The sequence below is a fragment of the Gigantopelta aegis genome, chromosome 3, assembly GCF_016097555.1.
Source record: "Gigantopelta aegis isolate Gae_Host chromosome 3, Gae_host_genome, whole genome shotgun sequence".
Lineage (NCBI taxonomy): Eukaryota > Metazoa > Mollusca > Gastropoda > Neomphalida > Peltospiridae > Gigantopelta > Gigantopelta aegis.
Genome location: NC_054701.1, coordinates 68,502,024 through 68,518,806, shown reverse-complemented (window position 1 = coordinate 68,518,806; position 16,783 = coordinate 68,502,024). Strand labels below are relative to the sequence as shown.

The 16,783-nt window shown below is 33.2% G+C and overlaps 1 protein-coding gene across 4 annotated transcripts in view; it reads left to right on the top strand.

Moving 5' to 3' along the window:
* Positions 1-16,783, top strand: part of LOC121368954 (kinesin-like protein KIF12) — a 99,030-nt gene extending 82,247 nt beyond the window's left edge. For 2 of the 4 annotated variants that reach the window (XM_041493723.1, XM_041493720.1), the window contains 8 exons: positions 79-166; positions 1,510-1,564; positions 2,749-2,856; positions 4,287-4,443; positions 7,076-7,212; positions 8,074-8,177; positions 9,628-9,678; positions 15,978-16,783. In XM_041493723.1, the coding sequence (XP_041349657.1) occupies positions 79-166; positions 1,510-1,564; positions 2,749-2,856; positions 4,287-4,443; positions 7,076-7,212; positions 8,074-8,177; positions 9,628-9,678; positions 15,978-16,108 (831 nt within the window). In that variant the 3' untranslated portion in view covers positions 16,109-16,783. Of the gene's footprint in view, positions 1-78; positions 167-1,509; positions 1,565-2,748; positions 2,857-4,286; positions 4,444-7,075; positions 7,213-8,073; positions 8,178-9,627; positions 9,679-10,538; positions 10,610-15,977 lie in introns of all 4 variants that reach the window. The other 2 variants (XM_041493722.1, XM_041493721.1) reach the window with 2 other exon arrangements.

Here is a 16,783-nt window from a genome sequence, read left to right as displayed (position 1 = left end):
ACATATCAAGCGACCATTCTAGTACTGAACTACTTTATTAATTCCACACCGACAAATATGGTTTAATTGTGTTTGTAGTTGGAATTTCCAGCCAAGCCAAAAGGACAGTTACAGAAAGAAAATGATGAGAAGTTTATGAAATTTATAAAAGAACAACAGCAAAAAGGTGAGTAGTGATAATTAGTTTTTTAGTTTTATAATAGTTGAAACAGTTGAAACTACCTGTTCCAATCACATCAGTGTAGGATATTTCTGGTTAAACCTAGCTTCTTGCTTTAAATATTAAATTCTTCACATTTGGTCGCATAAAATTGAATGCATAACCGGCTATAAATTCTTTCAGCATTTCTCAGCCAAAAGTTGTTTTATTATCATATTGAAAAACAAGTACATGTTTATATTTGTGACCAGACAAAGAATTTTGAAACATTCTGATGATTCAATAGGATGCATTTGTAAACAATACTTCAAAAACAAAAGTTTGGCACACCAAACACGCATATCCTCTTGACTGTGTATAAATATTGGCTCACGCCAAGAATACACTGGATTTACAGAAAGAAATATTGTAAGCAAGAAAGTGTTAGTTACTGCACAATTTTGTAAGAGGAACCGGAGGGGACTATAGGATGCATTTCAGTCCTTCTGTCTGTCTGTCTCTCTGTCTGTTTGTCCCACACATATATTTTTTAATGCCTCAAAATACAGAGTTGAAATTTTCTATATAGCTTTACAGATCAAGTTTGACTTACATGGATGATTTACCCATTTTTGACAGTTATGGCCAGATCATTCATTTTCATTTCAACTTATTTTCTTGCTTATATCCAGTTAAGATTCAAGCACACTGTCCTGGGCACACACCTCAGCTATCTGAGCTGTCCAGGACAGTGGGTTAGTTGTTAGTTGGTTTGTGGTTAGTGAGAGAAATGAGGGTGTAATGGCCTTACACCTACCCATTGAGCCCTTAAGAACTCACTCTGGGTTGGAGCCGGTACCGGGCTGCGAACCCTGTACCTACCAGCCTATAGTTCAGTGGCTTAACCACTGTGCCACTGAGGCCAATGGCCAGATTAAAGTTTGACTTTCATGATAATTTTTTCAATGGCCATAGCTCTGTCAAAAATAGAATTAATCTCAATTTTGACAGAGTTATGGTCCTTGAACATAGGATATGTAAAATATTTGTGGAGCCCAGTAGGGGACATGTATTGCTTTAGCAGTACTCTCAGAATGCTTGTTAATTTTGTGAAAATCATCAGTATCATCCTGTCAATATATTTAAAATGAAAAAAATTAATTTTCTCTGTCAAAATTCAGTAATGCTTCGAATTACATGCATTTAATTTGTCACAGATTTTTTTGTCAACATGAAACTATAAAAATAAAATTACAGTATTTAAGGAACATTAAATTGTACTGGTAGTTACTCTAGATAGTTTAACAAATTTACTGATATAGAAAGAAAGACATTTGAATCAAATGTTCTGTGTTTTTGTGTTTTTTCAGAGAGTGGTCTGAATGAAATGCTGCAGGAATACATGGTGGAAAATGAAGCCTTGAGGTGACTGCATGTTATAAAACAATCAGCTGTTATTAAAGGGACTATTTCAAGTTTGTAGTCATTTTAAAAGGTTTTTGGCAAATAAAATATTTCTACATGATTAATTTGAACGACAAAGTCGTAATACGTGATCAGGCCGAATCTCTGCACAGTGTAGAGTCAATTTGGCATTTGAAAAATGGTGGTTGATTCCATGAATCTCTATCTAGTGTCTTGTCTATAGGAGGACAGCCACTCCAAGGAGAAACTTTTACTGCAGATTACATTCCTCATGCACAGCCACAAAGAGGACTGCTACTATCAGACTAAATCAAAACTAGCACCGGACAGTCAAATCAAGTTTGAAATAATTCTACCAAAGGTCATTCCAAATGTATTTAAATTTAAATAATTTTAAGGTAAGACAGTGTTTTAAAAATCAGGAAAAAGCAGGATGTGTGTTTATTTTGTTAGGATGAACAAACTGAAGTCACGCTAAGGATGAAACTCAGAATAGTCCATTTAACTAAGTGTTACAACACACTTATTATATTCAGTTTTTCATTTGTCCAAGAAATGTGTTATTTATACCTAGCTACTTTTTAGACCCTGAAAATATGAATGTGTATCATGACAAATGATCTTTCGTTTGTAGAAGATTATTTATATGATGTTTTTTCTATTAAACAGCAATGAACCTAGTGCAAAAATAATTTTATCTGTCACATCTTGCTTACAGTTCAGTTATATAATACTTACAACTGCTTCATTAAATGGTCAAATTCAATATCTTTCTGGTCATCCAAAATTTTGTAGTAGCTCCAAATACATTGTATGCAAAACAGAAAAATATTTTTATCTTAATTTTGTATAACTTAAAACAATGTCTTTTATTTGAATGTCTTTTATTAGACTTGGTTCAATTCCCATTGGGCTATTTCTTATTTCGATCTGTGCACCACAACTGGTATATCAAAGGTTGTGGTATGTGCTATCCTGTCTGTGGGATGGTGCATATAAAAGATCCCTTGCTACTAATGGAAAAATGTAGCAGGTTTTCTCTCTAAGACTGTATGTCAAAATTACCAAATGTTTGACATCCAATAGCCGATGATTAACAAATCAATGTGCTCTAGTGGTGTCGTTAAACAAAACAAACTTGTTCTTCTTCTTCATTTAAATTTAAATAATATTATATTTTACAGAGGTGAAAATTCCGACCTGCATTCAACAAGGGATAGAATCCGCCGAGAACAGCAGCTTCTGTACAGAGAGAATGAGAAGCTGATGAAGAGAGTGGAGGAACTGGAAAGGTAGATTATTCCATCTATCCACGCTGTGTGTCCATCAGTAGGAGGAGTGGGATTTAGCTCAGTCGGTTGAGCGTTCCCCTGAGGAGCTTGCGTCACAGGATCAAACCACCTCAGTGGATCCATTCAACTGATTGAGGGTGTTTTTTTTTTTTTTTTTCCAACCAGTGCAGCACAACTGGTCAAAGGCTGTGGTATGTGCTATCCTGTCTGTGGGATGGTGCATATAAAAGGGCTAGATTTAGCTCAATTGGTTGAGTGCTCGTTTGAGGTGCTAGTGTCACAGGATCAAAACACCTCAGTGGATCCATTCAACTGATTGAGGGGTTTTTTTTTGTTCTAACCGGTGCACCACAACTGGTCAAAGGCCGTGGTATGTACTTTCCTGTCTGTAGGAAAGTGCATATAAAAAATCCCTTACTGCATATGGAAAAATGTATCAGTTTCCTATGATGACTATATGAGTCAAAATGATATCCAGTCACCGGTGATTACTAAATCAATGTGCTCTAGTAGTGTAATCAAACAAAACAAACTAAATTTTCATTAGTGGGTGACATGTGACAATTTTCAGTGGCTATTGCAGTCACCACTGCTGTCTAGTTTTCCTGTTTACAATTATACAACTTGATGCACTCTGTACAATCTTTGTCATGAGCAAAATCAAGGCGAGCTGAAGATCACTTCCCTTAAATGGTGCTAGGCGAGCAATCACATGAACTTTCAAATAAAATGTATTGACATTTTTGTTACAAGGTGAGTAAATTCATCACTCTCCGGTCTACAGGCTGGTAGGTACTGGGTTCGGATCCCAGTCGAGGCATGGGAATTTTTAATCCAGATACCGACTCCAAACCCTGAGTGAGTACTCCGCAAGGCTCAATGGGTAGGTGTAAACCACTTGCACCAACCAGTGATCCATAACTGGTTCAACAAAGACCATGGTTTGTGCTATCCTGCCTGTGGGAAGCGCAAATAAAAGATCCCTTGCTGCCTGTCATAAAAGAGTAGCCTATGTGGAGACAGCAGGTTTTCCTCAAAAAAACGGTCAGAATGACCATATGTTTGACGTCCAATAGCCGATAATAAGATAAAAAATCAATGTGCTCTAGTGGCGTCGTTTAATAAAAGAAACTTTATTTTTAGTTTTCGTCACTCTCTTAATTAGTGATGTATGCTTTCGTACATATAGTAGTATGCAATATTGGTTGTAGGCATACTAAAAAGTTAACAATATTTTTTTTATTTAGACTCATTAAAAATGTTTTACATAAAAAAAATAGGTATACTAACCCTCATAATATAATCAACAATTAAAGATAAACTTTTTTTTTTTAAACTTAATGTAATTAAATTGCAGTTTGGATTGTAAAATGGAATAAAATTACATATTTTGTGTATCATGTTCATGTCATTAAGTTCTTTGATTACAGAGTTGTGTCACAGAGCCCGTCGACCTGGCAACAAGCAGCTGCGGCACACCCCCAGTATGAAGGCTACAGACAGTCGGACATCACGTCACCTCGCATGTCTCCGGCGGGTAACCCACGCAAAGCCAGTGTGCCTCCAAGATTACCTGTGAGAACTGTGGTATATGCTTGCTGTTTTGCACTGCTTTGCTAAGTATAATATTATCCTGGCGTCATATGTTTTCGATACGATAAGCAAAAAAATAAAATATAATAAAAACAATACTTCGTACATACAATACTACTTTACCTTTCTCAAGTCACATTAGTTTATTATAAAAAACCATGAATGCCAAATTTTCCTCCAAAAAAACTAGCTGCTAAGTCGTACAGGTGTTTCCGCTATATTTTCACAAACGTCGTATGTTTTCGATAGTTTCATTGGCTGTCTATTTCTGTCCTTGTTATGGCAGTGAAGGGTCTATACTCCATGCAATAATTTACATTAAAATCTTCATTTGAAAATAAAATCATAAAATGTTTGTAACTTGTAAAAAATATTGAATAATCTTCAGACCAATAGACAGTGTTTACTGAAAACATATTTACATTATGTTTTCGTCATAGGCTAATGTCTAATCCTCTTGTTATACGTATCAACGGCACCAAAATTCTGATTGTAACCTTAAGTACTCTGACAGAGATACAGAACTATATATTTTCAAAAAATCTAATTCCACCAAACCACCTTTATTTGTATTAAATGCACATGTAAACATGCCCCCACCAGAAATTACTGAAAAGAACGTTGCTGTGAATGACATAAGAGGTAACCCAACCAGCCTTCCATAAATTTTATTGTTCAGTGTAATGATCACGTGGTATATCGTCTAACTTTGGCAGGTCAGATGTCAGTGTTACAGACGATAACTTTGCAGGGATTTGTGATATCTGGATTTCTCTATGTGAAGCATTTCATTAGTACCAAAATATTGCATTACGAAAAACTGATAACATGCACACTATTTATGGTATTATAATTAAAACATGAAGTTGGCAGCTTGACTTGAAGCATTTTTAATATTGTGAGGAAAAAGACACTTCGTTGTTTATGTTCAGGCTGATAGTGATGTAATATATCGCATAATCTCACGATACATGCAGTTACAAACAAAGTATCAAAAACATATGTCGATCGAAATTGTATGACGGTACGATATGTGTATGCAATAATGTCACTCGCTAGCAGGTTTCTTGTTTGGCCCAAACCAAGTGATTATGAATGTACAGCTGGTGAAATATATGATGAGATATATGAAAAAGAAGCTGTTAAAACAGAAATCAGGCAGAAAAGATCTTGATAATAGAGTGGTTTCATTATAGCATCTGGAAAAAGATACACTGAAAAGTTACGATTTCTCGTCATATAAGTATAATGTTGTGTTTCAAAACATATAGTACTGGGATCAGGAACAAAGTGCAATGTATGGAAAATCTATTAATTGAGTTGACACTGGAATATTAAATAAATAAGCCTGTTTGTGATAAAATGTAATAGATAGGTGTGGAACATCATGTCAAAATGAAGTGCTGAGATTCAGCTGAGATCTGTAGCCTGATTCCAATAAGCTGTCTACAAGAACAGAAACCAGTATGTCAGAACTGATGACGTAGATCAAGAAAGTCAGTTGGATCAGTTCTCGGAAAGGATAACAAAACCTCTTTAATCTTTGATTATTTTATGACAATAGTTCTTCCTTATACCACTTTTATTTGCGACCAACCATGTCATCGCTTAAGCAAAAAATAAACTGATTTAAATTTTAGCTTTAAACTTTATTATTGCAAGTTACCAACTAAAAATCAAGAACCCTGTGTGACATTAGGAGTGAGGTGTAGCTTGGTATTAGTTCAGGTGCTTTTGGTCATATAACTGATAGTGACCGCCCATTCCAATCTCCACTCAAGTCATTGAAGGATGATCAAAACCCAACATTAAACAGTAGTAAGTTGGCTAATATGTATATTAAATGCAAATTTGCCATCACCATCCCATGTTCCCTTGTGTTTGCCAGTATATAGCAAGAGTTGTGTTCTACCCTACAAACACCACATACACACACACTGAACACAGCTGTCTAGCATTAATAAATAATTCCACATGCATGTCCACTTGCTTCAAAGTGTTCCACAGTATTTGGCTTTTGTTGTGTTAGTAAGTTAAAACATAATAATTATAATACAAGATTATATCTTATTAAAAGTAATATAAATGTATTAATTAGTTGACATTAATTTTTATGTACATATACGTGTAATGCCATATGGTTTGTTCAGGTTTGGAAGAGGGGATGGGTTTTTTTTGGGGGGGTTGCACTTTATTATACAATATGTTTGAGGCAAATTCTTTCAAATAACCAAATTCATTATATTTGTTTTTCTTTTTCCCCACTGGGAAATATTCTATTCTGTTCTTGTTCCAGATTGTAAATATCATATAATTTTCATTTATAATAGATGTTTTATGGAAAAGGCCTATTATAAGTTACAAAACTTGCACCCAATTCACTTGTATTTAAAAACAATAAAAATATGTTTGTCAATAGGCCAGCTTATAAATGTCAGTATTAAGATTTTTTTGTTTAGTTTTTTTTTACCATCATTCAGTTGTACCATGAATAATTTACTTTATTCATATATACATGTATGTGAATTAATCCACATCATTTTCTGTACATTTTCAAAATATTTCTGAAATATTAAAATTTTAATAACATTGATAATGGATATCATTTTTTAAAAACCATTTTCAGGCACAGGACTTTCCACATCCTGATCCTAGTCGATTGCCAGGTAACTCTCCTAGGAATGCACTGCCCCCAGGTGTACCACCACACCCGATGAGACCACCTCACAGATTGTCGGAACCTGTTATCAGAGCTGCTCCTGGGTATGAGGATATTTTAACTTATTATCCACATAGCTCGAAGTACACAGGGAAATATAACCAGTATGACATACGTGTGTCATAATGATTTCATTTCGCACAATGAATGATGTAATTTTGGGAAGCTATGTAATAATATAATGCGCCTTCCTCAGTCTTAGTGATATGTAATCACTTACCAAAATGACGTCATTTCTGAAAATGACATTGTTGTGTCGTCCCCTTCTAAATATGTTTAAAATGGTCCATTTTTCATAAAAATAATAATATTGATAATGTAGATAATAAAGAATTATTATACTTTATTGACAGTACTTCTTCAGAGTTTAAGCTGTTCAACAAACCTTACTACCAAATGGTTAAATTTTGTCAGAAAAACGTTTGCCAAATTCTAGTTTCAGTTAGTCAAATAAAATATATAAGGTTTAAAAAAATTGTTTCTGGGAACCTACAAAAAAGGGACCAACTCTTTTCATTTTTATCTTCTTTTTTTCCATTAGTGTGTAAGTAAAGAGTGCAAATTTATTTGGACACATAGGGGTGAATGCAGAAAAAAGTCAACTACAAGAAGGAAGAAAGAACTGTTTTACTTTATTTAACAATGCACTCAACACTTTAATTTATGATTTTATTGCATTTCACATATTGCTAAGGACCACACAAATAATGAGAGAGGAAAGCCGCTTCATTACATGTACATGTAGGTGTAGCATATTTGAAAACTGTTTTCTCTCAGTATTTAGATTGTGCTAAAATAACCATCAGTTGTTGTTAATTCTAGTTTTAACTCTAAAAAATATACTCATGAGTTATTGTTAATTCTAGTTTTAACACTAAAATAATTTTTTCTCTTTTTCTTCCCAGGCCATATGAAGTTGTAACGAATGGAGGGCCAGACAGCAGTGGAATTCCCCAGAGAATAGGAAGACCAATAGGACAAGGTCCACCGAATGCACATATACGACAAAGTCAGTTAATCACCTGGCGTGATTTCTTTTGTTAATAACTGTTAATTTTATTTCACTGCAAAAAATATAATTGGGATATTAGGTTACTGTCACTTTAAAATTGAAAATATTTAATTTAGGGGGTTTTTTTCTTCAAAAAGTTAAAATTTGTTTTCTTTATCGACACCACTAGAACACATTGATTTATTAATCATCTGCTGTTGGATGTCAAACATTTGATAATTCTGAAATAGTCCTAGAGGAAAGCTGCTGCTTTTTTCCATTAGTGAGACAACACATACCACAACCTTATGGTATATATACCAGTTGTGGGGTTATTGATGGGGACAAAAAGATCCAATCAAAGAATGAGTTCATTATGGTGGTTCGATCCTACGACAAAAACACCTCTGGCAAATGTTCTTTGTCATTCAGAATGAGCAAAAACAAAATTTATGTCGGATTGCAGTTGTTGCTAAATGAAGGGGATGGGATTTAGCTCGGTCGGTTGAGTGCTCGCCTGAGGTGCCTGCATCGTAGGATCGAACCACCTCGGTGGATCCATTCAACTGATTGGGTTTTTTCTCATTCCAACCAGTGCACCACACTTGGTCAAAAACTGGTATGTGCTATCCTGTCTGTGGGGAAAGTGCATATAAAAGATCCCTTGCTACTAGTGGACAAATATTGCGGGTTTCCTCTGATGTCTGTGAGTAAAAATTACCAAATGTTTAACATCCAATAGCTGATGATTAATACATCAATGTGCTCTAGTGGTGTCGTTAAACAAAACAAACTTTAAATTTGTTGCTAAATCATCTGGGTGAGTAGAAAATTTTGCAAAATTATCTATTAAACTTAATAAACTGCAGAAACCCAGTTATTTTCTAACAAAATATCAATTATTACATAAAATTATTTTGCCAGATCAAAATAAAATTCGCCAAATGTTTTCAAAATTCACAACTGGCAAATTTGGAGAGAGTGCCAGAGCTAGCCCTGACAAGACAGTCCAATATTGTTTGTTTATTACAAGTTCATTTCCTTATGCAACGAATCAACAAACTATCTTTCAAACTTATTAATATATGTTGGAGAAAACAATCCCTATAACCTTAGAAATGTAGAGGATGGAAATATATTTATTCCAAAACCTAAAATGTCTTTATTTAAACATGATTTCAGTTACTCTGGACCATTACTTTGGAATCAGTTACCTAAAGCTATCCAATCATTGCCAATACTGCTGTTTTTAAATATAGATTCAAGAAATATTTGTTAAAATAATATCATTTGTACGTATGTTTATGCCATGTATGTATTTTCTATTTGTTCATAAATGTATGCATTGTAATTCTGTATTGTTTGTACCTGAGGGCCTCAGGGAATATTAGCTTTTGCTAACTGTGTTACCTTCATTAAATAAAAAATTTTATTATTATTATTATTGATTTAAACCTTTTTATTCTAGTTTCACCAACTCGACCACTGGACAGAAGAGTTTCACAAGTTTCAAATTCAGGTAAAATACATTTTCTGGGGTTTTTTTTAATGAAATGTGGTTATTATTTTATGGCATGAACAGTTTTACTAGAATGGCAGCATGGTAAAAAAAACTAAAAGCTTACTTTATTTGTACCTGCTACAAAAAATGCTTTAGCATTAGCTGGTTAAGTACATAAGTTGTTGTAGCTCGCATGTGAAAAATAATCTTCCAATGACATGATTTAAAAAAAACATCTATATTATCTTTTATTTTCTATTAGTTTATTTATGTTATTGTGTTTCTTGCATCCGGTGACAGAAATCTGATTCCTATAACTTTCTACTTTTTGTTAAAATATATTTAAGACTGACCTTAAAATTAAGATTAAGTTAAAGCTAAATATATTTCTGGAGGTTAAACTGATAGAGGTTAAACTGCAGGTCAGAAATTAATAAGGAAAATGTTGGGTTTTTTAAAAAATGAAATGAAAGATGGGAATAATCATAAAATACAAATACTGACTTTCTTATTTTATTAAAACTGTACATATATATACATGTCATTACCATATATTTTCGAAGCTATCTTAGGGCTACAATAATATAAAGACAGTGTAGACTATGGTGTTACTATGACAAGCACCATCGCTTATAACAGTTTTATGACATAGTGCTAAAATAGCTTTGATAATATGTGCCTGGTATTGAAGTGTGGTCTGGCTAACAGCCTTGTATTGTACAAGTCAGAATTTGCCTTGGTATCAATGGCATCAAGTACTATTAACCTATTTTGGTCCCTTCAAGACTCGCTCTGACAAGTTTGATTGCTGTAATAGTACTAGTGATAGATTTTACACTTAATTTGTGGTTCATATTCAATAATTCTTCATGTTTAAGGTGACAAACAAAAACGAGAAAATAAAAATAGAAACTAGTGGATTCTAAGGAAGCGTTGCCATGAACATCAAGTGAGCAGGACTGGGATTTTGTAGATGTATTTCAATGCATGGCACATGGGTACCATATTTTACTGTGAATATTTTTTATTCTAGAATATGTAGTTTCATTTGGACATTTTTTATTTTTCATTTATTGCTAAAAATATTTTTATTTTCTATGGGTTTTTAAAAAAATGAAAATGGACTACAGATTTCTCAGGAATAACTAGTTTTTCACTAAAAGATGGTCCGGTTATTTTCAGTAAACCTAAATGCTTTGAGGAGGGTAATTATTTTCACAAGCATACCAAAACTAGGGGGAGAAAGATTCTTTAATTTGACTTTATTTAATTTTTAATTTTATTTTATTTTATTTGACTATAAGTGTATAACATGTTGAAACACCAGTTATTGCTCCCAGAGTAAAAACACTTTGGACTGTGTTACTATAGTACAAACAGATGTGTAACAAGTCTGTGAAAACCAAGTGCTGTAGACCTTTTACAAGGTCTCCACAACTGGTATATCAAAGATATGGTATTCTGTCTAAAAAGTGCATCCAAGAAATCTTTTAATCAGTAGCAGTACTGGTAGTCCATGTAGAGAAAGGGGCTTCCTTCGATTTCTATAATATTATATATTGATTGATTTAGAGAATTAATCACACATTGGCCATGGTGATATAGTGTTAAGCTATTAGCCTTAAGAAGAATGTGCAGAGTAAAACTTAAGTGGATAGAAATTTAAACGACAAAAAGTTTTTCTGTAATTAAAGCTGTATCTCTGCACAAGGTAGTCAAAAGGGTATTTTGACACACAAAGAAATAATTTATTTATATTTATAATTTATATTTAGTTTATTATAAATAATTGATCATAAATATGTAATTTCTATTTGCATACAAATCTAGCAATCTGATGAATTTTTTTTAAAGTAATTATGTATGATGAACCAAACATTTTAAGAATAAATTTCAAAAATCAGAAATGATGGAAATTCACAGCAAAATATGTTACTTGCATGTTCTACTTTTGTTGATGGATTTTGTGAAGGGTCTTCTATTGGGTTTCTTTGCTTTTCAGCTCTTTCAAGCCACAACTTTAAATGACACACACATATACACTGTATTTCAGCTGCATCATTTTATGTTTTTCTCTAATTGACAACCTTTCATCACTACTTGAAGTATATTTTCTTAGTTGAGCACAAGGTTTTTTTAATAAACTGGTTTTCTACATGGTATAAGGATATAAAATATACTTTTTAAAATGTACATATTTTAATATGGTAGACTGGTCTTCTGTGTGTTATACAGATTTAAATACTAACAGGTCTCTAGATCTTCTGGTATAAGGATTTACTTGGTAAAAAGAATTATATGTTTTAATATGGCAGCCTGGTCTTCTGGTATAAGAATTTAAATATGGTATTAAAAGTATGCTATATTTTAATATTGTAGACTGGTCTTTTCTATGGTATAAGCATTTTAAAGAATAAGAAAGTATCTTAATATCCACTATGGGTTTTTTAATTAAGCTTAATATTTAGTTTAAGAAATGAGACTTTAGGTTTGACATTGCATCCTTTTATAATCAAGTTTTTGGAGGGGATGTTACTCAGTGGTACAGTATTTGACTGAAGTGCAAATATTTTTTTTAAAGCTTTGCTTTATGAATGGAATGTCAAAGGTCATTGTTTATATTATCTAATCTGTGACAAAATGATATAAAAGCCCCTTTTTGGGTGCATATTACCCAGTCTGTGACAAAATCATATTTGTGGCCACATGTTAATTTTCTCCCATTAACCAATTAACTTCTTTTGCTGGGTATATACATGTGATCAGGCTGTTGGAATGAATCATCATTGAACGTAACCCAGAATTTTACTTTATCCATAAAAATAGTTAACTCACTATAACCAGCAGCAGAATCAGCATACCAGCAATTGCATGACCAATGGGAGTTCAAGGGATCATGTACAAACAATCTTTTGGGATTAAAAACTTGGGGTGGGTGGGCAATAATTTGCCTTAAAAAAATTAAACAGTAGATAGAAAATGTAATTGTCTGTTATTAAAATGAAACTATCTATAACTACAGATCAGTGAGAAAATATGTTAACATCAATAGAAATATGTTATTTCTTGGGAGTCAGTAGTCCAGCCCTCTACATTAACTTTTCCATCAAGGATAGCACCTACTTCTATTTTTTATATAGATAGTTTGAAATGTTTTAGTCACCAAAAAAAAAAATGGTCGCATGTGCAACCAAAACGGTCGCAATGTAGAGGGTTGTAGTCATGTGTTGTGCATGTAGTTCACTCCACAGCACTATACAGCATATGTTGTTTTACAGGATACCGCGGCCAGGTTCACTAAGTTATTGGTAATCAGTATAGTTTCATGACTTTTATACCTAGTTTAGATATTTAACATTTATTAATTACTTTAAATTATGACATAGGTGTTATTAATTTGACTTTTTTCATCATGTTTTACAGTAAATTGAGAATTTTTGTAATAAGAAATTTTACTTATTTTTACAAATACAGAATATAATTTAGGATATAATATTTAGCAGTAAGTTTATAATTATTTAACAAGTCCAAGCATTTATATTTGTTATACATTAGTGCTTATAGTTATTTAATCACTAGGAATGTACATAATATTTTATTAGTCTGTTGAAAATGATTTAACATTTTTAGTTGAAATAAAGATGGACTAAAATTTGGAAAATTAGATATTGTAGTTTGCTTTATTGCTTAAGTCATCATAATGCTAATATCAAGTATATCTGTCACTTGGCTGGCAGATAACTGACCAGGGAGCGGGGTTTATCTCAGTCAGTTGAATGCTCGCTTGAGGTGCTTGCGTCACAGGATCGACCTACGTCAGATCCATTCAACTGATTGGGTTTTTTCTCATTCCATCCAGTGCACCACAACTGGTCAAAGGCCATGGTCTGTGCTTTCCTTTCTGTGGAAAAGTGCATATAAAAGATCACTTGCTACTGATGCAAAAATGTAGCGGGTTTCCTCTCTATGACTGTCAGAGTTACCAAATGTTTCAGATCTAATAGTCGATGATTGATTGATAAATCTGCTCTAGTGATGTCGTTAAACAAAACCAACTTTAATAACTGACCAGTTGGTGACTTCTTATTTGAAGGGAGATTTCACCATATACATGTAACATTAACATAAGAATTAAGATCTAAATATTCTAATTTGAACATATAATTACCGTAGTTAGAATCCTCTGTTAATAATGTCCCAAGAGTTTCTTTTTTAGTTACAGATAACATTACGGACCATTCCCAGACAAGTTATTGGCTGTAATCTTGACTAGCTGCAATTAATTGTTTTAAACTCCCTGACTTTGTAAAGACACGATCGGCCTCGGTGGCTTCGTGGTTAGGCCATCGGTCTACAGGCTGGTAGGTAATGGGTTCGGATCCCAGTTGAGGCATGGGATTTTTAATCCAGATACTGACTCCAAACCCTGAGTGAGTGCTCCGCAAGGCTCAGTGGGTAGGTGTAAACCACTTGCACAGACCAGTGATCCATAACTGGTTCAACAAAGGCCATGGTTTGTGCTATCCTGCCTGTGGGAAGCGCAAATAAAAGATCCCTTGCTGCTAATCAGAAAGAGTAGCCCATGTAGTGGCGACAGCGGGTTTCCTCTCAAAATCTGTGTGGTCCTTAACCATATGTCTGACGCCATTTAACTGTAAATAAATTGTGTTGGGTGCGTCGTTAAATAAAACATTTCTTTCTTTCTTTGTAAAGACACGCACTTTTATTTATTTAAATATACTTCTGTCGTTGTCTGCATTAAGATCATTAAAACAAGCTTTAATTTTCCATTAAAACATATAGTGAAATATCTTTAAATTATCTTGAATAATAGTGTTAGGTACTAATGACTAGCGAGTTTTGGTGTTACCAACTTTGTAAAAAGTGTTATCACCACTGTAGATGACATTGCTTTGGCATCATTGACATCGCATAATTTGCACTAAAATGGCAGCAGTAAACTAGTGGTAGGTTTTTGAGAATAATGCAAATTGAAAAAAAAAGTTATATTTTATGTTTTCAGTCAAATCTCATTAATATATATTGTAAACTGATGGCGAGTGTGTTCTCTATTGTGATTGGTTAATTACATTCTTTTTCTTGGGATCAAATGAAAATAACACCCGGAAAGCTAATGACGTCATTAGAAACTGACATCATTAGCAAATTGGAACAGGCCAAGTTGATGGTTCAGTGGTCTACAGCTAGATTGTAGCTAGGTATTTTTTTCACGAAATACCAAATATACAGTTAGTTTCATAGAAAATCAATTCAGTTTACAATGGACATAACCATATGGAGGTTTTAGAGTTGCGGGTGATATTGTCTATTTGATGCCCGCAAATGTTTCATTTTTAACCTCAGGCTAACGCCTTCAGTCAAAAATGATATTTGTGGAATCAAATAGACAATAATACCCACAACTCTAAAAACTCCATATGGTTATCTCGTAATTAAGTAAAATATACAGTTTCAAACAACACTCATCACACATGTGCAATTCATGTCATATGATTGCAAATTTCACTGAATGAAATATCAGTCATAAACAACAGAAAATTAAATATTTCTTCTTGATATGCAGATGAGCAAGGTGATATAGCAAATTTAGAACATTAACATTTTAAATGTACTGAGGACACTTTCACACTGCACTGATGTTACACAAATATATATACATGTATATATGTTTTGTAACCGTAAGTAATATTGATTCAAGTTTTGTAACTATAGAATATAGCAAATAGACAAATATCTTTGCTGTCAAAGTAGTAATTTGTCTTTGCATCAAGCATCTTAGAGTGTAATATTGATTTGTTTAATATATTTGCTTTTTTTTTCTGTAAAAGAATATTTAGCAATTGGTCTTGTTGTTTAAAAAAAAAAAAAAATGTAAATAATTTGTAAAAAAAAAAAAAAAAAATGTTTCAATTGATATGATGATATACTATGAAATCCCTTTAAACAAGACTCCCTAGGGACCACATATAAAGTCAGTTTTTAAGGGATATTCAGTTTAGACAGGTTCTGTTCTGTACTGATTGTTATAAAGGGACTGTGAAAAACGTCCAGTTTTGATGGAATTCTGGTTTACAGAGTGTCAAATTTTGAAGGGTTTCAATGTACATGTACCATTCAGTTTATTATAAATAAAATTAGTTTTTGGTTGATTTGTTTCCATATTAAAGATATTTTTATAAAAATTATCATTTCAATAATACGGTCTAAAAATAAATGTTTCATGTTCCATTTGTGTGATGCACATGAAATTTGAATTATGAATTGTTGCAATACATATTCAATTTTCAATATTTTAGACTCAATCCGTGATATGAATGAGAGACTCAGGCTGGAAGTGCTTGAGCTGGAAGGGGAAATTCAACAACAGCATCAACTCACACAACGACGTTCCATTCCGCGGCAACAACAAAACGGAACTATCAGATGACCCTAATGTCTGCATCCCTACTGACTCTTCACAGTTGAAAGTTTATAAAATCCCAAATCTTTCAAAATACTCCAGCATTTGTTACTCATTTCCAACATTTGCATTACCACGAGCAGAGATTAAAATCTTCCACATTTTTCTGGAATTATAAATCTGCATGCCACCCTGAAATGTTTTCTCTCCTTGAATGAAAACAGTTCAAGACTATGCAAAGTTTTAAAGGTTTTTTTTTGTGTAAGGTTATTTTCATCCCTACAAAAAACTTTTAAAAAAATCTCAAACATACAAAAATGGATAAAATGGACATGGATATATACATTTTATTACCCTCTGAAATAATAAGATGGTTTCTATGCATAATTTTGTGCCAGTCTGAATACTTAAATACATGTAGCTGGTATGTTTATAAAAATACAAATAGACCCACCAGTGGAAAGGAAGGTCAAGGTGTTCAGTTTAGACACACAAGAAGCTGTACCAGAGAGGCACACAGTTAAGAGTAACATATTCCTAGAGCATTCACTTCTGAACTATGCATCGATACAATTAAATGTACTGCTCTTTGTATCACCTCTTATGGCAGTGTTGATCCAGAATTGATCATACTTGTTTGGGATATATCTCTTGGGTAACTCTGAAGACATAAGCCTATCAGACAGGAGCTGGTGGGGTGAA